Source organism: Xenopus tropicalis, chromosome 2 (genome assembly GCF_000004195.4).
Source record: "Xenopus tropicalis strain Nigerian chromosome 2, UCB_Xtro_10.0, whole genome shotgun sequence".
Lineage (NCBI taxonomy): Eukaryota > Metazoa > Chordata > Amphibia > Anura > Pipidae > Xenopus > Xenopus tropicalis.
Genome location: NC_030678.2, coordinates 114,879,166 through 114,902,178, shown reverse-complemented (window position 1 = coordinate 114,902,178; position 23,013 = coordinate 114,879,166). Strand labels below are relative to the sequence as shown.

General features: G+C 37.9%; 1 protein-coding gene across 2 annotated transcripts in view; it reads left to right on the top strand.

Annotated features, from left to right (window-relative positions):
- The window catches only part of slc9a7 (solute carrier family 9 member A7), a 47,277-nt gene extending 24,643 nt beyond the window's left edge, over nt 1–22,634 (top strand). The window contains exons 7-17 of one of the 2 annotated variants that reach the window (XM_012956513.3): nt 854–995; nt 1,393–1,498; nt 3,080–3,168; nt 5,798–5,911; nt 8,649–8,760; nt 10,445–10,598; nt 13,220–13,279; nt 16,073–16,136; nt 16,554–16,636; nt 18,786–18,891; nt 20,327–22,634. In XM_012956513.3, coding sequence (XP_012811967.1) covers nt 854–995; nt 1,393–1,498; nt 3,080–3,168; nt 5,798–5,911; nt 8,649–8,760; nt 10,445–10,598; nt 13,220–13,279; nt 16,073–16,136; nt 16,554–16,636; nt 18,786–18,891; nt 20,327–20,575 — 1,279 coding nt within the window. In that variant the 3' untranslated portion in view covers nt 20,576–22,634. 2 annotated transcript variants of the gene reach the window in all.
- Nucleotides 22,635–23,013: the final 379 nt, after the last annotated feature.

The following is a 23,013-nucleotide window of genomic DNA, read 5'->3' as shown; positions in this document are numbered from 1 at the left end:
TGCTAAAAGTTAACTTAAAGGTAAACCACCCCTTTAAAAACAGCAATGTATTCATGGAGGTGGTCACAGGTCTCTGTGCTCTAAAACATAACACAGTTCAGAAAAACGGGAAAGTAGTGTGCAAAAGGTGAAAAAATGGACTTCTTCAGCTTTTTTGTACATTGCACACTGCCTTTACATAAATAAATTACCCCTTTTGTCTGACATTCACGTTAGTGTGCATTTTTAAAAATTCTTCACCATTTCCAGAATACATGTTGTATGTATTGTATTTCACATTCCCTGTAGGTTTACTGGTAGAGCTTTCCCATCACTAGTAAAATGAGCATTTTCATTTGGAAATGACGGTTATTTCTGTTTCACTTAATATAAAGCAAATGACTTTTCAGCACTCATGACTTCATGTGTCTGATTATCTTGGCTCTGACCTTGAAGATTGTATCATGTAACCAGCTAATCAGTTTAGTGCTGTATGTGTTGGCCGTTAAGCGTGACTAATAAATATATTTTTCTGGATTACCATGAAGCCAGTCTGGGATGCAGCTATGGCTTCTTTATATAAACTGCAACAAAATTTGCCAGGCTTCGCCTTGTAAAAAAGGCATCATTTTTACATATTTTTTCTTAGAACTTAGTTTCACCAGAACTTAACAGTGTCAAATCTGGCACCTGGACTGTGTTAAATAAATCACCTCATGATAAATTTGCTATTTATGTTCCACAGCTTTTTACATTGGTTTTTTTTTTTTTGTTTTTTTTTTTGTGAATTTCGTTTTAAATGCCATAATAAATAGGCCCCTTATTGTTTCCCTGGTAGACATGTAACTAAATAGCTGTGTTTGTTTTCCTTTAGGTCAATAGTCGCTTACCAGCCCACTGGGGAGAACACGCACACGTTTGATGCTTCTGCATTTTTCAAGTCTGTTGGAGTATTTGTTGGGATATTTAGTGGCTCTTTTGCTATGGGAGTATGTACTGGTATTTCAACAGCTCTCATATCCTTTCTGGTTGTGTTTTTTTGTTTTATTATATCAATTATATGCTACATATGTTGCAGTAAGTCTGACACAAATTCCACCTCAGATATTCTCATCTATCTTCTACTGATTCAAAACCCCCAATATTTCCCATGCAGCTCCATTTAATTTTTGCCATCTGTTTCGTCTTTAATCACCCATACATACGGAGGTATTACCATAAAGAATAATGGGCTGTTATATTCACCATCATAGTTTCTATTATCATTATCTGGATTATTACAGTGTTGCATAACTATGTACTTACTACCTTACCATTATTACAGTAGATGACAATACACGGTGATCTGTATTTTTTTTACCATATAATTGATAAAGCCTTTTACAGTTTGATTTTTCTTAACTTGCTGGTAACGTGACCAAGTTTACAAAGCTCCATTGCTTCCCCTTACTGGAGACCGCTCTCTTCTTCCTGCTCTCTTGGAGTACATTCCTCTTGGCAGAGGCTTGCGGATTTACAGGTAACAGAATAGCCTTAGCTTGCTTTTAGTGGAACTAAACATGCATTTTGTTTTACCTAAAGTGGTATTTAGTTTGGAGCCCCCCATTGGCCTTAAAATTGCCCCTTGTCACAAGGTGCCAAACAGTTACGACAGACAAACACTGCTCTTAATAGCAATAATATATAAAATAACTTAAAAACCATTACAAAATTGTAATGAATGTATATTTGTTGCTTAGAGTTATATTTTCTTTTACTATGCAAAAAATGTAAAGATATTAAATTTACCCTTCTTATGAGTTAAATGGGACCCTGAACACATTGTGGACTACAATGAGGGTCTTGAACCCAAACAGTATGAAAACAACTGCAGTAAGAGATTCTGTAGATGCAGTAATATACAACTGTGTCACAGGAAGGGCACTGTGCAATCTTATTTGATTGTGATAAAGCTTGTTTCTTAAAATGTGGCTCATTTACTAGCAATCGGCACAATTGCACCAGTACAGTTACCTATGGCAACTTTTGCAGGGTCTTTTTGCAGCTTCCTTTACAAATGTAATCACTTGAGTGAGCAAATTTGCACCTGGGCAGTAACCTAAAGCAGTGTTTTTCAACCTTTTTTGGGCAAAGGCACACTTGTTTCATGAAAAAAATCACAAGGCACACCACCATTAGAAAATGTTAAAAAATTTAACTCTGTGCCCAGCAGCAGTGCCCCCCTAGTACATTGGTGCCCAGCAGCAGTGCCCCCTAGTACATTGGTGCCAAGAGCAGTGCCCCCCTAGTACATTGGTGCCCAGCAGCAGTGCCCCCCTAGTACATTGGTGCCAAGAGCAGTGCCCCCCTAGTACATTGGTGCCCAGCAGCAGTGCCCCCCTAGTACATTGGTGCCCAGCAGCAGTGCCCCCCTAGTACATTGGTGCCCAGCAGCAGTGCCCCCCTAGTACATTGGTGCCCAGCAGCAGTGCCCCCCTAGTACATTGGTGCCAAGAGCAGTGCCCCCCTAGTACGTTGGTGCCCTGCCTACGGCACACCAGGCAACATCTCGCGGCACACTAGTGTGCCGCGGAACAGTGGTTGAAAAACGCTGACCTAAAGTAACTAGAATTAGTAAATCATTCTAAAATGACAGTTATGAACAATCAATATGTATAGGTGGGATCTATTATGCAGAACACATGTAATCAGGGTTTTTCATAATTTTTTGTAGAGCCAGTTCTTAACACTGCTTAAAATAGTTAATCATTAAAAAATAAAACCATATTTTGCCACCAATATGGATTTATGCTGTTTAAAATACCATCAAGTTAAAGGTACTTTTTTATTTGTTAAAAAGAAAAACCTAATCAGTAACAATAACCGCGAGGTAACAAGTCATTGCCGGGTCGCCCCGCAAAGAAAAAAATTCTTTGAAATTTTGAAGGGGCCAAGTGCACAGCTGCTCTTTTTTGGCCTCCCATCTGTCTGTGTCAATTTCTCCCTGTCCATCTGTGTCTTCTGCCCCTGTCCCCCCATGATCAAACACCTCCGCCCCACCGCTGGAATATTAATATCCATCATTATCATTGCAAATTTAAATATATTTATTTGTTTATAGGTGTAGTGGCTGTTCTTTTCTGTGGCATCACACAAGCTCATTACTCATATAATAATTTATCTTCTGAGTCGAGGAACAGAACCAAACAGGTAAGAATAATCACTGTAGTAATCACAGTAAATACAAACAATACCAACTGCAAAGTTTACTAAACTACTTTCTTTTGCAAAATACTAAAATGTAATTTAACAGCCCAGTATGCAGCATTTTTTTTCTACTTCTGCCTTATGAAAGTCGAATCATTCAGTTTTTTTCCCATTAAATTATACATTTAGACTTTATTTTTGTTAGATTAGGGCTCCATTCGATCTATGTGACAAATCATGTAACCATAAAAATGTTTCTAATGCTATTTGTGGTTAAACAGCATTATTTTTATTACATATATATTTATATATACGTACTGTATACATGTGGAACTTGTTCTTGTGTTTATGTAGAGACACCGGGTTGTGGTTACTTCAGAATTCTTGTCTTATGTAGTCAGTTTTGTAAGCACTGCAGAGCAGAGAGAACTTTTTTCTTACAAAGTAACATTCTTGTCTCTCAGCATCATCCATCAGTCCTCAGCGGAGCTTGCAATCTAAGGTTCCTAATACATTCATACACAGTAGGCCCAATTTTATTAAAATGCAGTAAACCTACCTGTATGTTTTTAGAGGGGGGCAGGAACTCACACAGGCTTCATAAAAAGAAGAGGATCTAAAGTCATTTTTTTAAAATGAGAGTATAGGTTTCTAGCATTAAATTACAACTTTGTAATGTTTTTCTGTTAAAAACCTGCTTTGCGATACATGCAATAATTTTTGCAACTTTTTCTTCTTTGCAATGTAGATCTGTATGTCTCTTCTCTCCCCTGCTTGCAGTACCTCTTCAAATCCAGCATTTGCTGGCTGTCTTGTTCGCTGGTCATTTAAGGGCTGCCCATCTGATGTTTTCCTGTAAGATGCAGCTCAAGGGTGGTCTGACCCACACAGACATATTCTTTCAACCATTTCTTAAAAAGTTTATTCCCGTGACAAGTCGCTTGTTTTGTCTCTACATAGAGAAGAATTTAAATTGCCAGTACCTAAACAGATGATACTACTTCAAATTGCCTTATCACTAATTGCTATGAGACCCTTTTTCGAAAAAAACGGTAGGCTAATTCGATTGTTTGGCCCTGGGGCCTGGAGGGAGTAGGAAACACAATAGGTTACCTGAAAGCAGTACTAATGTGTAGCGCTGGCTCCTTCTGAAAGCTCAGACTCGGGCACAATGCACTGAGATGGCTGCCCACACACCAATATTACAGCTAAAAAAAATAACATTTGTTGATTTAAAAATAAAATTTTAAATGGAAGAGTGAATTAGTTGCTATGTAATTTAGAAATAAAAAGTATACCATAAAAATCATGACAGTATCCCTTTAAGTGCTAGGAACCTACTCTTACAAAAATACAAAAAAAGCCCACTTTAAAAAAATCACCTTTAAGATCACCAAAGCCTGCCTTGCTTTAGTGAGGGATGACTTTCACATGCATAGTGCTCACTTCCCTTGTGAGTCATCTTCCTCCTGATGTATATTATCAGCTATAAGGTACTTTCCTGTAACATTTTCCATTCGACTACTCACATCTGTCAGTTTGCATCAGCTCATGCAGCTATACAAATGTCAGTGTATACAGATGCAATATTGGAAGCGCATAAAAAACACAAAAATAAAACACATATAGTGCAGATAGTAAAGGCAAACTTAACAATAGTGTGATGTATGCAGGCCTGGATTTGTGGAGAGGCCACAAAGGCCCGGGCCTAGGGCGGCAGAAACCTGGGGGCGGCATGCCGCCCCGCCGCACCAAAATTTTACAATTTGTGTTCCCATACGGAGCAATAGGGAATTCTCCCCACTGCTCCGTATGCAAGTTTGGCCTATGGCGCATGCCCCCTCAACCCCCCGCTGTTCGCGCACCCCCTACATGCCCCCCGCTGTTCACGCATGCGCACTGCCGCGGTTCACGTACGCATGTGCACTCGGGGGGGGGGGTTAGGGGGTGCGCACGCATGCGCACTTGCGTGCGACCGGGGGCAGCTGGTTTTGAAATCTGGCCCTGGATAGACAGTCCACCGAGAGCGCTGAGTACCGGTATATTTTTATATACCACTTGTTTTATACAAATGTCAATGATCTGCTACATTGTTATAGGTCCTTTACTGCAAATACGGATGAAGTTTTTTGGACAGGCAAATTCAGGACCTTCACAGCCTTACACAAACTGTGTATCATAGTGCATATTAAGGTCACGTGGAGAGGTTTTTTTTTGCCAGTGATTCTCATCCTGTGGAGCAACCACAGATTTGGCATCATAACTGTTACTGCACACATATACAAAAAAGTAATTTTTCTCCCCCCCAACACTGACCACATAGAGCAGATTTTGGCTCATGTGCAGTTTCATGCCAAGATATTTCCTGTACATTTAGTAACAGCCATTGATCAACTCAATTTGGGTCCCAACCCATATGTTAATGATCGCAGTTTATGGTGGGTCACCATGCCTCTCTTTAGTAAAGTGAAATGTTTTGCTACAAAAGTAAATAATAATTAAATAAGTTGAATAAAACTAATAAAATCAACTCTTTTGGGTGGCAAAGGAGGGTACGAACTGATGCATGGACACCATTTTGTGGCTGCTTATTCCCTGTGTCTCTTACATTCTCTCTCTTTCTTCTCCACAGCTGTTTGAAGTCCTGCACTTTCTGGCCGAGAACTTTATATTTTCATACATGGGCTTGGCACTTTTCACCTTTCAGAAGCATGTCTTTAGCCCTGTTTTTATTGTAGGGGCTTTTGTATCCTTTTCTTGTTTGCTGAAACATGTATTTAACATTTACCAGCACTGACATCAGTCCTGCTAGGTGGCCTGTGGAAGTGATTGATTTCTAGATAGAGAACAGAAATTAAGAGAATAGTATATTTAAATAGCTTGTGGTGCAAAATATTCATTTGATGACTAAGCAACTGGCTTACTATTAAAAGTCTATTGGGGAAATGAAAGTGGTCGCTAACACCAAGGGGCAGATTTACTAATCCACGAACAGGCCGAAAGCGTCTGAACGCGGTTTTTCGTAATGATCTGTATTTTTTTTCGCGACGGCGACGAAAAAGTCGCGGAAATATACCATAAAGTCGTAACGACGACTAAAAAATTGCGGGACATACGAAAAAAACGCGATGGCGACGAAAAAGTCGCAAAATTTTCGTTTCCAATCCGATTTTTTCCCATTCGGGATTTGGATTTGTGGATTAGTTAATGTGCCCCCAAATGTTTCAAGGCTTTCTGCCCCTTTCTTAAATGCAGTACTTAAGTCATGTGACATATAGAGATCCAGTCCCCATTACCCAGCAAACCTCCCTTTGACACGGGATGTGACATTTTAACACCCACAGGTGAGTAAAAAAAAAATAATGAATATATATATATATATATACACAAAAAAAGATTACTACACTACCCAGAATCAAATATAAATTTAAGGTATGGAGATATGCAAATGTATAGCATTTCAGGGAAATATATTACAGGTATAGGTGTTTTCCAGATAAAGGGGGTATTTCCTTAATTTGGATATTTATACTGAGATATCACATAAGTGATAATTAAACCTAATAGGATTGTTTTGCCTCCAATAAGGATTAATTATATCTTAGTTGGGATCAAGCACAAGGTACTGTTTTATTATTACAGAGAAAAAGGAAATTGTTTTTAGAAATTAGAATTATTTGCATATAATGGAGTCTGGGAATGGGCTTCCCGTAATTTGGAGCTTTCTGGATAACGGATCCCATACCTGTTCCATATGTACAGTCTACACTTCTATTTCTTTCATCAGTGCATTGGTAAAATTGTTATTTGTTGCTAACAAGGTAGCCTGTCTGTATGCAATATCCGCTCTGCTGACCTCTAGGCCTCAAAGCAAGTATCTCATGTAATACTAATTTGTTTGTTGCCAAAGGGAATACAGAGTTCTCTGTTTTGGTCAACTTTTCCACTACAGTTGAGGGACCTGTCATCCAGAATGCTCAATACCTGCTATACTGAATGCTTGGGACCTGGAGTTTTCCGGATAATAGGTTTTTCCATAATTTGGATCACCGTACTTAAAAAAAAAAAAAAAAAATAATTTACACATTAAAATAAACCCAATAGAATTTTTTTGCCTCCAATAAGAATTAATTATATGTTAGGATGAAGTTACTGTTTTATTATTACAGAGAAAAAGAAAATAATTTTGAATAATTTGCTTAAATTGGAGTCTATGCTAGATGGCCTTAATGTAAGTCGTTGCTTTCTGGATAACAAAATTCGGATAATGGGTTCCATACCTGTACATTTAGGTGCTTCAAGAAAGTTGTATGTCTGACCCTATGCTTCATAGAAACGCTCCATACTGAGCCTATCTGAATGATAAGATGTGTCAGGATCATGAGTAACGATCAGTTTCAATTCAGTGAGTTGCCTTCCGCTGGGGTGTTTGTGGTGCTGTATGTACTTGTTTGTTTGTAGCACAGAATAGACATGTTCGAATATCATATATTGTTTTTTTTACAAATGATTTCATTTTTCTCTGTAGTAATAAAACAGTACCTTGCACTTGATCCTAACTAAACTGGATGAATCCATATTGGAGGCAGAAAAAATACTATTGGGTTTATTTAATGTTTAAAGGAGAAGGAAAGGCTAATAAAGAGTTAATTTCAAGTTGCAGGCATACCTTCAGTTGTCTCAATAGTGCCCTTAAAGGAACAGTAACACTAAAAAATAAAAATGTTAAAAATAATTAAAATATAATGTACTGTTGCCCTGCATTAGTAAAAGCTGTGTGTTTGCTTCAGAAACACTACTGCAACTTTTACCAGTGCAGGGCAATAGTACATAATATATTAATTATTTTTATACAATTTCATTTTTTGGTGTTACTGTTCCTTTAAGTCTCCCCATATTTCACCTGTTCAGATGATCAGAAGCCAAACAGGAAGAAAAAAAAATGCTGAGCTGTGTAAAGAAAGTTCCCATAATGCCTCACTCCTGCACAGACACCCAAACCAAGTGAACATGCTCAGTTAGTTAGACTAACCGCTTCCTGCTGATTGGCTCAGATCCACGTTCCTAAGGGGGGGGGGGTGAGTTCTTTTTTAAGGGAGGGGGGAGCAGGAGAGAGGAGACAGCAGAGAGCTGTGTGTCTCTGGCAGAGGAATTACAGACACAAGAAATCTTTTCTTGGAGAAGTCAGTTCAGCATTTCTGTGAGTGCTTATGGCTGTATTTACATAGACCTTTCTGATAAAGCTTACTTAGTTTTTACCTTTCCTTCTCCTTTTAAATGTTTTTTTTAGCAGAATTAAGTTATGGTATCCAAATTATGGAACCCTTATTTGGAAAACCTTATATGCTACAAATTCTGCATAATAGATCCTATACCTTTTATTGGTGTAAGATTTATTCCTGTAGTACAGTTATGAGAGGCCGGAACATTCAATTAGCCTTAGCTCCATCAGGATTGATTCCTTGACTACTTGCCTTCATCAGCTTGCTATTTTTGTTGGGAGAGCTGCACATATATATCCTCTCTCATTTTTCCTGAATTTGGGAAGGAGGCACAAAATTGGGTGGAACTTTCAGCACATGTTGATGTTCTCAGGTAGGTTGGCTCATGTTATATGTTCTATTTTTTAAAACCCAGCTTGTTTTTTAATTCATTTGCAGTGTGAGACTGTCTTTATTTAAAATAAAAAAAAACACGTTTAAATTGAGTTAATGTGCCCATTTACAGGCAAATATTGGTGCCAAAGATGCACATTAATCATAATGTTAAGCAATTCTGACACATGCACAGTTTTTTTTTTTCTTTACTTAGAATACGAAATCCCATGTGCACCATTAGCTTTTAGTTTCTCAGTCACAGCTGGAACCACGTGGTTGCTTCTAAGCTTTCATTTCTGTGCATTAACTATCACCTGCCTATACAGATGTAAGATGCACTTTTACAAAAGAATGTCTGGATTCTACAAATTCTATCTTGCAGAGATAAATTCCATTTATTGTTGTGCGTATTTGGGCCGTTCTGTTCAGTCCAGTCTCTATCTGTTGCACAAATACAACTCCTAGGTCGGTATCTGCAGTGAACTGTAGTCCAGAAAGTTCATAGGATGTCCCTGTACATGTATGGTCCTAGTAACTAAATGAGTATTAAGATATTGAAAGCTATAGTTAGCCTCACAGTTGCAGCAGAAGTTCTATGGAAGTGTTTAGTGATTTGCCAGATCACACATGCATTTTTTTCATATGAATTTCCTGTTTAAAATAAAATCTAACACATTAAAATCAGTTGAGCTTGCTCATGCTAGTTAGATCAGATTTTATGTTATGCAGGTATTTTACAAACATGTAGTGTGCCCACAATTGCATTAAAGGAGAACTAAACCCATCTAGGTACAACAGCCCCCTTTAAAGAATAAGTAAACCTTTTTTTTTCTATCAGTAAAATTACTCTAAACAGCCTCCAGAATTTCCTACCTTTGTCCCAGCATTCTCTCTGACCTGTTTCCTCAGTTAGAAATTGATCATTTCCTTTGCTTCCTCGTGCAGAGTGAAGCCCTGCCCCCACTTCCTGTTCAGTTCTCTCATCACTTCAACTACTGTAGTCGAAGTGGAGCCTTCTGCGCATGACTGGAGGCAGCAAGAGCCAGCCTGTGCATGAGCAGGTTTTTTTTTTTTTTTTTTGATGAGAGACCTGAACAGGAAGTGGGGGCAGGACTTCACTCTGCACAAGGAAGCAAAGGAAATGATCAATTTCTAACTGAGGAAACAGGTCAGAGAGAATGCTGGGACAAAGGTAGGTAATTCTGGAGGCTGTTTAGAGTAATTTTACTGATAGGAAAAAAATAAAGGTTTACTTATTCTTTAACTGCCCTCCATCACCCCTCTTCCCCATCCCTTCTCGCACAGCCTATTACATTGAAAAGTGTCCCTATTTAAAACCCTGAGCTAAAAAAGCAGTGCAGTGTAGCAGAGTACCTTGGCGCCATCTTCTGTCCCTTAGAAAATGGCCCGGGTCTCACCGCAGATATGGACCCTGCATGAGCATGGGGGGTTTAGTTCTCCTTTAAAAATGGAGTGAATTATCTTTGTGAACTGATTCACAAAGCTCTTTTTTTTACACCCCCTCCGATCCCATCTCATGGCAATATGTGTATGTAATATGACCTTTATCTAGGTAGTAAGTTTTTATTTATCTGGAATCTCTTTTGCTATCATTATTGCTGAAACATAATAGGTTTGTATGAAAACCGTACAATGTCAAATAACTGCCTGTTTTATTGAAGGTCTTCGAGGTGCTATGGCATTTGCTCTCTCCATCCGAGATACAGCTACATACTCTCATCAAATGATGTTTTCTACCACCCTTCTGATTGTTTTCTTCACAGTTTGGTTTATTGGTGGGGGCACAACACCTATGTTATCCTGGCTGAATATCAGGTCAGTAATTCACATGAATAACCATGATATATAATATGTTCTTATTATTATACATTATATATTATATTATGAGGCACATAATAACTGACAAACTGATAGATTAGATAATAAGGGTCCTGTCTGCAAGGGCTTGCAAACTATCAGGGGAAGGGGGGTTAAACACAGGGTATAGAAATATGTAGCTGTGGTGGTGTATATGTTTGGAAGTTAATGTGATGTGGGAAGAGATGATTTGTGTAAAGGAGCTGTTAAAGGTTATGAGGTAAGCGGCTTAGCTAGATGGAAGGTGAATTTTAAGAGAATTAAACACTCTGCAGGGTAGGCGAGTGATGCTGTACAGTGTTAAATTTCAATGGTCAGGAACTGCTCTGCTGAAGTCCTGTCGGTGTGCTTGTGTGGGGAGGTCATTAGCGAAGCAAACTGGTCAATTTTTAAGACTACAGAGCTGCATCCTTTAAATTTTTGTGCATGAAATGTAATTATTTGCATAAAAAATGCATTTAGATTGCAAGTCAGTAGAGGTCTACAGCAGGGAACATGCAAAATGGTGCAACTAGTGGCTGACTGCCAGAGGGGCAAGGGATGTTACTGCACCAGGGCCCGCTGGGGATATTGCAGCAGTGTAAACTACCTTTTAGTTCAGGTGGAAGGAGAGCCTGAAGCTTTCTTTAAGTTTCTGCCTGTAATTCCCTGAAAATGTTTAACCTTAAGTTCACACAGCCATGATGGAACCATGGATCCTAATGCTGCATTTCATATAGTAAGAAACTAAATCATGCTAAAATCTCAACTATGAGCAATGCTGCTGCAGTAGATCAGGAACCCTAAAGAGATTTGTCGCTAGCTTTGCACAGATTAATATAGTCGTGCATCTACACATGGGGGATAATGAAATGGTTGGAATTTGGATATGGTAAGTTTACTGCAAATATTACAAGGTTATTGCAGCCAAAGTTCAATGCAAGACTCTGTTTTGGCTGATTGTTTCTCCATTGCAACAGTTCCTTCTTAAATATCAGTGTGGTTGCTTATATGCTTTTTAGGCCAGTCAGTAACATATGCAGTGGCTTACAACTTTTATTATTTCTGTACCCCATTAGAACCCACCACTTGCTAATACATAGCTGTGGTTTTGCAGGCACATTATGTCAAAACAGGCTAAGCTACATACACTTCAAATTGAATGAACATGATGTGAATTTTTAAACAGTGTGTTACCTTTGCGTTAGTATTATTATCAGGCTTAAAGTCATTTTTGCTTTGCTTATATATATTACAAAATTAATAGTGATTTTCATTTTTTTTAATTAGCTGTAATTTGAATTGTAGATTAATAATGGAATTGCAATTTAGATATATTGCTGCTTCTATGGAATATGAAAAAGCATTTTCCATTTGCTTTTTAAAAATGACTCTCCATCCGTTATAATACTTAACTGAGGCTTGATGAGAGAAATTATAACAAATGACTTCCCAGTAAAGGGCTGAAAGTATTGCATGGCTCACAGTTAATGACCAAAAGCATGGGTCTCCTTGGTGTAGTACTTCACATTATAGTCAGTGGGAAATTATGTGGTGATTCCTAGGATATTACCATTGCTACTTTTCCTGTGATAAATAGATATAATATAGGTGTAACAGTCAAAGCATAGGTGATTGGTCTAACATGATGTAATGCTTAGTGACTTGGGAAATTGCATTCATTAGAATGACATAGATATATATAATATGTATGTGTGTGATTACTGCATCATCATATGCTGACCACCATACATTATAAGTTTCATTTTCATCCATTTTATTCATTAACTTTCAATTAATTTGGGAAAGCCTGCTCTCCTTTGGCTGAATTATTAAGAGCTATGTGGTATAGTATAAGGGTTTGAAAGTGATTAGTAGCCTGGCCAGCCATTTTTCCATTTAATTTTAGATTAAAAATGTGTACCAAATAGAGAGACTAGCATTATTTGATTTCTCCAGAATCACTTTCATTTATGCTTTGCTAAAGAGTGCAATCATGTAAATTCTGTTAATGTTACAATAAAATAGCACACTAAATAATAATGCTAGTACAGATATGGGATCCCTTATCTGGAAACCCGTTATCCAGAAAGCTTTGAATTAAGGAAAGCCTATCTCCCATAGACTCCATTTTAATCAAATAATTCAGAATTTTAAAACTGATTTCCTTTTTCTCTGTAGTACCTTGTACTTGATCCCAACTAAGATATAATGAATCTTTATTGGATGCAAAACAATCCTATTGGGATTAATTAATGTTTTATTGATTTTTTTTAGTAGACTTAAGATATGGAGATCCAAATTACGGAAAGACCCCTTATCCGGAATACCCTTGGTCCGGAGCATTCTGGATAACAGGTCCTATACCTGTAGTAATTATTTGTTATAATGCTACTGCCCCTTGAAAGTTTATGATAATATATATACCATATTATGTCTAACCACAGTAAATCGATAAATAAGCAGTTGCAACGGTCTCTTTATGTTATGGTTGTGTTTTTGCCAGTGTGTAGTTAATTACAGCAACTGTAGCCATGGAGCTGAAGGTGTGCTCCCATACATCACCCTTTCATTTTCATTTCATTCTTGTACTGTCCCAGAGTTGGTGACCATGTGCCATCGTTGGAGGATGCAACCGTTAGACGTTGGCAGTATTTCAGGTGAAACCGCCTACAGCAGCCTTGTTTAATAATGCAGAGCTTGCTGCCAGATGTACTCTAACCTCACACTGCTTACTGCTGGCTTGCACTGCCCAGCATACTCTGTATCTCTTCTACATACAATGTCTGTGCTTCTGCAGGTTCACTGTTTATCACTGGGTGTACTTGATCACAGTATAACCAGTGCTTTCTTTTCAGATGTGATGTGAATGATGTATAATCTCAGTACATCATACGGAATATGTTGGTGCTACATAAATAAAGAATAAAAATACCCATCTCATTGACAGCCTCAAACTGCACCCTTGAGCCCATTAATATTGTTAATCCCACCTATCCCTTTCACTTTCTGGTTTGACAGAAGAGGAATGCATCATACGTTTTCCCCCTTTGTGCTCATTCAGTTGACTAAGGTGCCCTGCTGAGCATGCTTCCATCTGATAGTCTCCCCCCCACCTGCAGACCTAAGTCAAACAGTTGCCGGCCCAGGCTGGGCAGTACCACCCTCCTCACTCTCCTTGGCACTTAGGTTGCCTATTTTGTACTCCTAGACCTAACATTGCCTTTCTTGAACAAAAAGAAAAGTTATAGTGAAAGCTAAGCCCCCATTAGACAGAGGTATATTTTTACTTGGTGATTTATATTTTCACTTAACTTAGCCCCCACCCCAATCTTTCTTTTCTAAACGGGGCACTTTTTGTGCAAAGATGCCTATTTACCTTTTAACAAGCAAACCCCTCCCTTATCTAACCAGCAGCTCACTGTCAGGGGCTACTCTGTGGACTAGCAGTTCATTTAATTTAATCCTCTGAAGTTCCTTGGGATCTGAAAATGCAAACGTGTAACTGTCTTCATATTCTTTTTAAATGCCAGAAATAACAGAATCCATAAAAACCATATTTCTTAATTAAAACAACAGGCTAAAAGTATGGTCAGCACATTCCCTATTGATCAAGCTCATGTTGAAAAGGAATGTATACTGTGCCTTTAAGTAGACTCTTTGGTAAAATAACAGACGTAAAGTGTGAAGGAGGGAGAGCTGCGGGCTGCTAAATAACTGTTTGTGGATGGGTCTTGTATAAGTGCAAGGTTTTCTTTTTAGTATTAGCGTCTTAAATCCACAGTGCTCCAAAACTACAGGAACAGAGCAATGAGCTGCTGATAGAGCTGTTCAGGCCTTGGCAGGAATCCCATGATATGCCCTTCACTTCACATCAACTTCTGTTGGTGGAACAATGGGCACTCTGTGGTTAGATCAAGGATTGATTGTTTTTCTAATGTTACATCAAGCGGTTTCAGATGAAGACTGACTGTAATGCACCCTATGTCCTGGAGCTAACTTTTGTGAATAATGGGAAATTTCCATTAGTCTAATGCCTGTAGAAGAATGCATTTATAGGCTTGTGCTATTATCAGTGTAGAATTAGTTGCCGTTCTTATATTAGCAGATATCATCCGTATTGCTTATATTTTTGGTGAGTGTTTTGTACAGCATTACAAAGTTGAGCACTGGATTACTTTTTCTTTGGAAATGTATGTACCTTTAATCAAGATAGATAAGCTGCTATTTCATCAGTAGCAAAATGTGTTGTGATTAATTTTTAGGGCACAGGGGACCGCAGGATAAAACGAATCCCATACTGACACAAGTGCATGTAAGCTTTTTAGGCAGGCGGAATGCATCAAGTTGGCAGTTTAGGGCAATGGTACACAATTGAAGTTATGTAATAAAAGGCACTAGATTTTCAACCAATCAGCAGGATGCATTAACTAGTCACCTGTTAAAAAGCAAACGTCTTATAGGTTGCTGTGGGTTACTGCTCCTGTGCAAATTTCGTACCCTTATTACATAAGGGACTAGAGATTAGCCACCTGCGATAAATCTCTACTGTGAGCGACTACTAATCTACAAATGATACCCATCAGCTAACATTCAAATCGCCAGTAGGGAAACACGCAGCACCTTGGCTTTCTGAAGGAAGACTTCACCACTGGCCATGTCAGTGTAAGCCGGTTGGAAGGAAACGAGCAACGTTTTATCACCCGCAGTAGCGATGATCATGGGCGACAAACAAAAAAACCCCCAGAAATATGCTATTTGCCGAAGAATACATCCCTCCCCCATATTTAATATACAGTACCTGGACAAAAAAATGTACATACAGCAGTTGTGTGATCTGTGCCATTTCTATACATATGTCCACACACAAAATGATTATAAACCTTAGCTATAGAATTTGGGCACAAAAGGCATTGGCTGAAACACGACATCCTGACATAAAGACGAATGTAGGCATAGAACTGTTGTAAATAGTGAATTCTCAAGTTCCCTACATCTTTTTTTTTTGTTTTTGTTTGTTTTGTTTTTCAAACCAGATTTTATTGGAGCATACTTTTGGTTCTAAATAAATGTTTTTAGCATATTTTGTTCCCATGCGTGGAGGCCTCTGAGCATTACTGTGTTTGTGCTGGAATGAATTTACTAACTTAATAAGCTGCATTGTTCTTGATGCTGGGGTGCTGAGCGCCACTAACCATAGCTCTGCCTTCAGCTGCTCAACATGGTTTCCTCTTCCATAAAATATATGAATGTAGAGTATAAACAAATTTAGTGGCTTATCATTTGTTTATGTTATGTTTCTCACTGATGTTCTGAAAACATATATTTACTAAGATATTGATGATATTATTTCAATAACACCTATGTGTTGCTGAGCTGTTAATCTTAACTAAATCCAAATTGCCTTAGAGAAAATTATACATCTCCTTTTCCTTCCAATATCTATGTAACAGAGTTGGAGTTGATCCAGATCAAGATCCAGCACCAACAAATGACAGCTTTCAAGTACTTCATGCAGTAAGTTACTGCTTCTATTACAGATTCTATTACCGATCTCTGCTAAAAATAATATGTATTCTGTATGGTGCAGAGTTCTTTGTAAGTGTCATTTTGTACAGACCTTTTGCTGCTTTCTACCTGGGCATTATTTTAAAGGAACATTTGATTGTCTCAGTAAATGTTTTAGAACTCTGTGGAATGGTACATGCATTGCCCTTGCTGCCGTAACATTGCTTAGTGATAGCCCTTCTGACTGGAGAAGCTCACTGCCTTTTTTATCCATGGTTTAGTTAATGACCATGATAGGATCCTGAAGGAAGCTATTGTAGTTTAAACCCTTCTTGAGTTCCATTTTGTCTCTGGTTTTGTTTCCCTTTTTGTATGAGTGACATATGGAAGAAATAATACTGTTTCTTGTGTGTCTTTCTTTTTTAGGATGGTACTAGCATTAACGGTGGCAGTCGTACAAAGCAGGAAAGTGCCTGGGTGTTTCGGTTGTGGTATAACTTTGATCACAAGTATCCTTTTTAGTTAATGAACATAAAGATAAAATATGACTTCCATTTAACTTTAAGATGGCATCTGCAGTCTGCATTTGAACTATGACTCTGATATATGACTTTGATAGCACTGACTGGCCTGAACAAAAATGCAGACAATCAATAGACACATTGCTTTGTGTATGTGATCACCGATGACCCCAAAACACTACAAGCCCATACCATGTTTGGCTCACCAAATGCTCAGGAGATTTTCTAAAGCCATATACAATCTGACTGCTGAAACCTAACCTAATTTAAGCTGTCCTAATGGCAAAATAATTTTACACCATTGACCATTTTAACAACATTAATGGAAAAAGGGTTGCACTTTGTACACGGTATGAGTTCTAAAATATGTGCAGGCGCATCAAGGTAGAAAAAGTTGGTTTCATGTAATGTGTAATACTAATATTATTGAGTGCCTGGTGGGAGTTCAGACTAATGCTCAGCTTTTAACACATATGGGCAAATAATCTTCCTGATGTCTGATTTCTGAAAGAAGTGGCCTTCAAAAGATATTTTTATGGGTCTCTGTTACTTAATTACTTTAACAACTGTCAAAAATGTAACCTATAAAATACCTGAATACCCGTGGGTGCCTTACTGTATCGTTGTTTTTCATTTAAGTTGTTTTACTTTCTGCTAAGCTCACCATCCAGGTATTATCCAAAGATGATGTCCTTTTTTAGATATCGCCAAGTCACATGTGTAAACACATGGCAGTGGCCATTTAAAACAGATTTCTGTAGCTGTGAGCCTCCTGACCAAATTTTGTTTTTGGATTGATAAGATGGGGGAAAGGTCAAAGTAGTTGACTAACATTTTTCTAACATTTTAGACAGTCAGCTAGACTGTGGATAAATAGAATTCAAAGTGGTTATGACCACTTCACACACACTACTCGCTTCTCTGTTTTTCTCCAGCTTTTATAAAAAGTTTCAAAGTTCCTTGGCCAAAATGCAGCTCTTGTTGCTATGGTTGTTGAATTCTTTGCAGATGATGTGGGGTAGAGAGTTACAGAACACTTTTGCAAGCGGAATCAGCTGATTATTCTGCTGTTCCAGTAAATGTGAAATAATGTGTATTCAGATGGAAAAGTAAGGGCTAGGAAAGAAAAACCTCATTCATTGTAGAAATAATCACATGTGGGGAGTGAATGAGTCTGAGTCACATGGCCAAGGAGGGAAGTCTATGCAAGACACTTAATACATACTTGGTATTTATTAGTTCAAAGGAGCACTAAACCTAAACAACATATTGCTTTTTACTAAAGAACCATAAGTAGCAGTCCCAGACAGATGTATAACAGTTTAGAGAGTTAATCAGTACTAAATACAGGTCAAGACTAGGATTTTAAATCGGCCCTGGCGTTTCAAGTACACAGGGACCCAAACAGCCCCCCAACCAGCCCACTAAATACTGTCTACGGCATCTTAAAGCAGCCCCTCTGGCTTTTGGCAGAATCCACAGATTTGCCAGTCTGGACCTGAATAAATATATATAAGATAAAGCTGCTGAGTGTGTATGCAAGGTCTGAATAAGATCCTGGGAGTTTGCCTGAGGAATGGCTTGCTGACATCTTACTATATACAAATGTTTTGCTGTCTTTGTGGGATATTTTTGTTATTTTTGCTTTGTCTAGAGTTGTCTTCTGGACAGTATTTTACTGTGCCGTCAGTAAAAATAATAATTGATGTCTGTGTTATTAATTTTAAAGGCAAAAAAGACAGAAATATGTGTCATGCTTTATTCTAAAATTATATTTTATAATGTTATTGCCCTTTTATTTTTGAACTTTTACAGCCTAACTTATGCCAAATCATGTAACTGTCTCCCCCTACTTTAATAATGTATTTGGCTGCTTCCTCAAGGCTTTTCTTATGTTCACTGATTTCCTCCTCTTTCTACTTTATTTTGGGCTGGGCACTCATTCAACAATTTTATGTATTTCTGGATTTTATTTTTAAAATGTTGTTTTCTCACTGTGGTGTTGTGGAGTAGAATATGTAGATAATTAAATATAAAATCTATGTCTAATAAATTCATTTATTTGCTTTTGCTGCTCAGTGTAGATGGAATATTTAAGCAGTTTAATGAATGCAGAATTTTCCTTAAATGAAACCAGTTATCTGAAGCCGATGCTGACCCACAGTGGCCCTCCATTATCGACAACTCTCCCCAGCTGGTGTGGGCTAATTGCCAGGTGTTTCACAAGCCCCCAGGTCTATGACGTAAGTACTTCAATTAGCTACAGACGTGGAACTGGTATGGTGTATCTGAAGGAAAATCAAATGTGTAATGATTTAGGGACATTAAGGGAATGCAGGCATGATATAAAGAAAAAAATCCAATTGCTTAATGCTGATTAAATAGTAGTTTCCAGTAATCTATTGGAAAAGAGTGCTTGTTCTTTTGTTCTTTGCCTTGTCTCCACAAGCTGTCTGGGGAAAGCACAGACATGAAACACCACATGTGGCATTACAGTAAAAATCTATTTCATAGGCACATTGATGCATTTAAAGGCAATTAACCCCTGTATTTATTGCCATGTGGTTCAAACTAAGGGCTTGTTTGGGGAGAAGATTTAAGAAGGTTTATCTGCCTAGGGATTAACTGCTATATATTTTGTGTAAGTGGAAAGCCTTACATTGGTAGAACTATTCTCAATCCTATTTGAACCTATACCCTCCCCTTGCAATTTGCACCTACACCAATCTGCTCGTTTAGTCTGAGTCTGAAGTCATTGCTTATAGTTTTCCATAAAGTGCAAACTAGGTGCAATGTGACTACCCAGCAACTCACTTTAAACTGCTGAATTGCATGCTAATTTTGGCATCCACTTGCTGAAAGTAACACAATCAGGAATTCAAAAATAAAATAAATAAAAAAGGAGCACCTGTTTGAGGCTACTGGAAGCAACATCAAATGGGCCAGTGAGCAACATGTTGCTTGTGAGCCACTGGTTGGGGATCACTGGCCAATGCTTTTGGGCTTTTTTCTGGAAATGTCTTAAATATATAAGTTAAAAAAATGTCCTAAAATATCATAAAATACACAGTATCTAATTACATTTAACAGTACAGTTATGTATGTTAATAACCATTCAACAGAACTTGTTGGATTCTAACAGTATTGTTTGTCCACCACAAAATGAAAGATTTGGACTTTTGAATAATCATATTTAATTTTTCTTTAAAATACCCCTTGCTCACTAAATCAAAAAGCTAGAATAGCACATGGTCTACATGTAAAAAACAGGAAAAGCCTAAGAATAGAAAGATATATTGAATGCAAATTGCTTACCTTTTGGTTATATGAAAAACTAGCAGTAGCTGCTGCCTGTTTGGTAACGGGTTCCATCCAGGCCTCACTAGCTTTATATTTTGACACTACTCTGATGTAACTGGGTGGGGATTACTACTTTGTAGTTTATAGAAATTTGTGTAAAAAGTGTTTCTCTCTTGGATTACACACATTTCTATAAAGAGCCTTCTTTAATTATTTCACCTGGGTTGGGTAAAAGATGTTTTAAAGACTACAATAAAAGTTCAGATGTATAATATTTTTGTGTCTACAGCAATATAGTAAATCCTTCCATGCGGTAAATGGTAATATGCATTAATAATCTCAAATGAAATTCACAGCAGCTTTATTTCTCCTTGACAGAATGTTGAGCAATTGAGAGAGGATGATGCAGATTTTATTCTAAATGATGGCGACCTTACATTAACTTATGGAGACACCACCATAACAGCTAATGGCTCATCCGGTTCTCACACAGCAACCACAAGCCTTGATGGCAGGAGAACAAAAATGAGCTCGGAGGAAGCCTTAGAACATGAACTGGCAGGGGGAGACTATGAGATTACCAACAGAGGCACTCGGCTAGTTTTTCCGCTTGAAGAAAATGCATGATGTGGAAAACCAGCAATCATTAGGGAAAGCCAATGCAAGCCAGGAGTGGTGCCAGGGCATCTTCGGCCCAGTGTGGTGAAGAGCTGGCTGCAGTTCAAACATTAAAACATAACAACCCTTGTGATACTGAAAGTGGGACATTATCAGGCTACAATCACTTTTCTTCTTCAATGAGGCAGTTGCAAGTTTTGTGGTTTAGATGTGATAGTTATGCACACAGATTTGCAGGAGCCTTTATTTTGCCTGTTCCTCTGACCCTAAAAAGAAGAACTTGAAACATAAGCTACTGGAGCATAATCCTAGGACTGTCTAGTGAACACCCCATATGTGTGAGGTCAGTCTGACTGCTTGGCTTTGCCCACATCATAGCCACATTGCAGCCTTTTTACTTAGGAGCAAGGATCTTTCTCGTTTTGAAAGTGCCTGATATTTAATACCAAAAGGCAATCCTTACCAGTTTGGGAGAAGTGTTACATGCATTTTTCTACCTTACATGTTAATTCTGTAATGCATGAAATCAATGTTTTATCCAAAATATTGTCTTATCATTTTGTCAGGTTAAGGAAAAATATGGTTTTCCACAAGCATGACCATTACTAGTGCAAGTTACTAACTGACATTTCACTGTTCTCTGGAACCATGTCAATTCCACTTCAGAGCATGGCCTGATCTATAGAAAGAGGGGCATTTACTATATCTGAATATATTCCGCATCTAACTTGCTTTGCAGTTAATTGAAAGGGAAAAAATTAAAAACTGACAATTTTTTTTTTACCGATTCAGATGTTCCAGAGCGCTTGTAGCTGATTAAAGCAAATAGTCTTCTCTGGTATATGCTTCATTCAAACATTATTGTAACTGTACAAATAGTTCTTAGTATCACTGTTTTCCTGTACTAACAGCCAGTGGTATAGGCAGCAAAGGAAGCAAGCTAATTTATGCTGCTATAAAACATTGATATTTCAAATTGAGACCATTTCCATGAAGCATGCCCCAGAAATGACTCCTATTTAGCTGTATGACCTTCCCATACAAAATGTCACTGCCCCTTTATGACTGCCCCAATATGCACAGTTGTTTCTTGGTGGCAAGAGTATTTTTTAGCAGAGACAAAGTGAGTAGCAATGATTTTCTCTTCCAGAATATTGCTATCTGAGCACAATATGGAGAAGAGTTGTTCTTAAAATATTTTACGGTATCTCTGGACACCAACAGCTTTAGCAGTTTCACAAAAAATGTATAGGAAGCAATGGCACAAATTTAACAAAAAATATTAATAATCTGTGCAACAATTCTCTTTAATCTGACATAGTGTTGTGCTGGACATTTATACAATTAGTTCCTTTTGGATCTTTAGAGAATGTCCATGACTCAGGAACCCCCTGGGGCTTCTATCAATATGCAAGGTTTGCGGCACCTACTCAAATTTACACAACCCACTGGGATGCAAAATATCATTTTTACCCTGGGTTTCTGTTTAAAGTAGTAATATAGACATGTGATTAATAATAAACTTGGGATTCTTACTTGAGTTAATAACTTTCTATGTCGTTCCATCTAGAAAGAATTTATTAGAAATGTTCTTCCCTTTGTGTCTAGCGACAGATGTGGTCTGTATTTTGGTTTTACTTATTTACATTGAATCCTCTGTCGGGATTGCCAGGAAATTTGATTAGATGGCATTGTCCCGTACATGCTTTCCAAGACAGCAGGATTGTGTGTGACTTTGCACTCTCCCACATGTGGGACATATTAACAATGGCCATAGCCGCTGTCCCATAATGCTATGCTCTCTATAAAATACAGATATTGACTACTGCAAGAGAAATGTTCCTTATAAATGGTTAAAGAAATCTTTGCCGTTTAGATATGGATACTGAAAACTACATATTTTTTTTTGGTTTTGTCTAAAATGACATATTTTCTTATCTCTACATATGTCATATCTCATGTGAAAAAGAAAGTGCACCCTCTTTCAAATCTTTGGTTTTACATATCGTGATACAACTATCTTGTTCAAGTCCTAAAACTAGATAAACAAAAATGTCATAAGACAACACACAACAGATTTCATTTTGTCTTTATTTATTGAAGGAAAAATTATTATCTGTGACAAAGTTCACCCCATGAACATCCCTTTTAGACCAAGTTAGAAGCTTATCTGCCTGTGTCCGGGGCCCTAAGAAGGTCTTCCCAATGGATATCTGCTTGAAGATTGGCCAGATAATGATTGAGCAGGTTTGCAAATACAGCATGTTCAAGTGGACCTCTCCTGATGTGAGCCCACATTATGATTCAATTATTGGCACTGGGGATCATCTTAATCTGTTTGTGATCAGACCAGGTCAAAACAATCGGATCTTTCCATGCATGGCGTCTGTGTGGGATTTGAGTAATTATGACCTACTTCTCAACACTGCTTAATGTAACTGATGTTT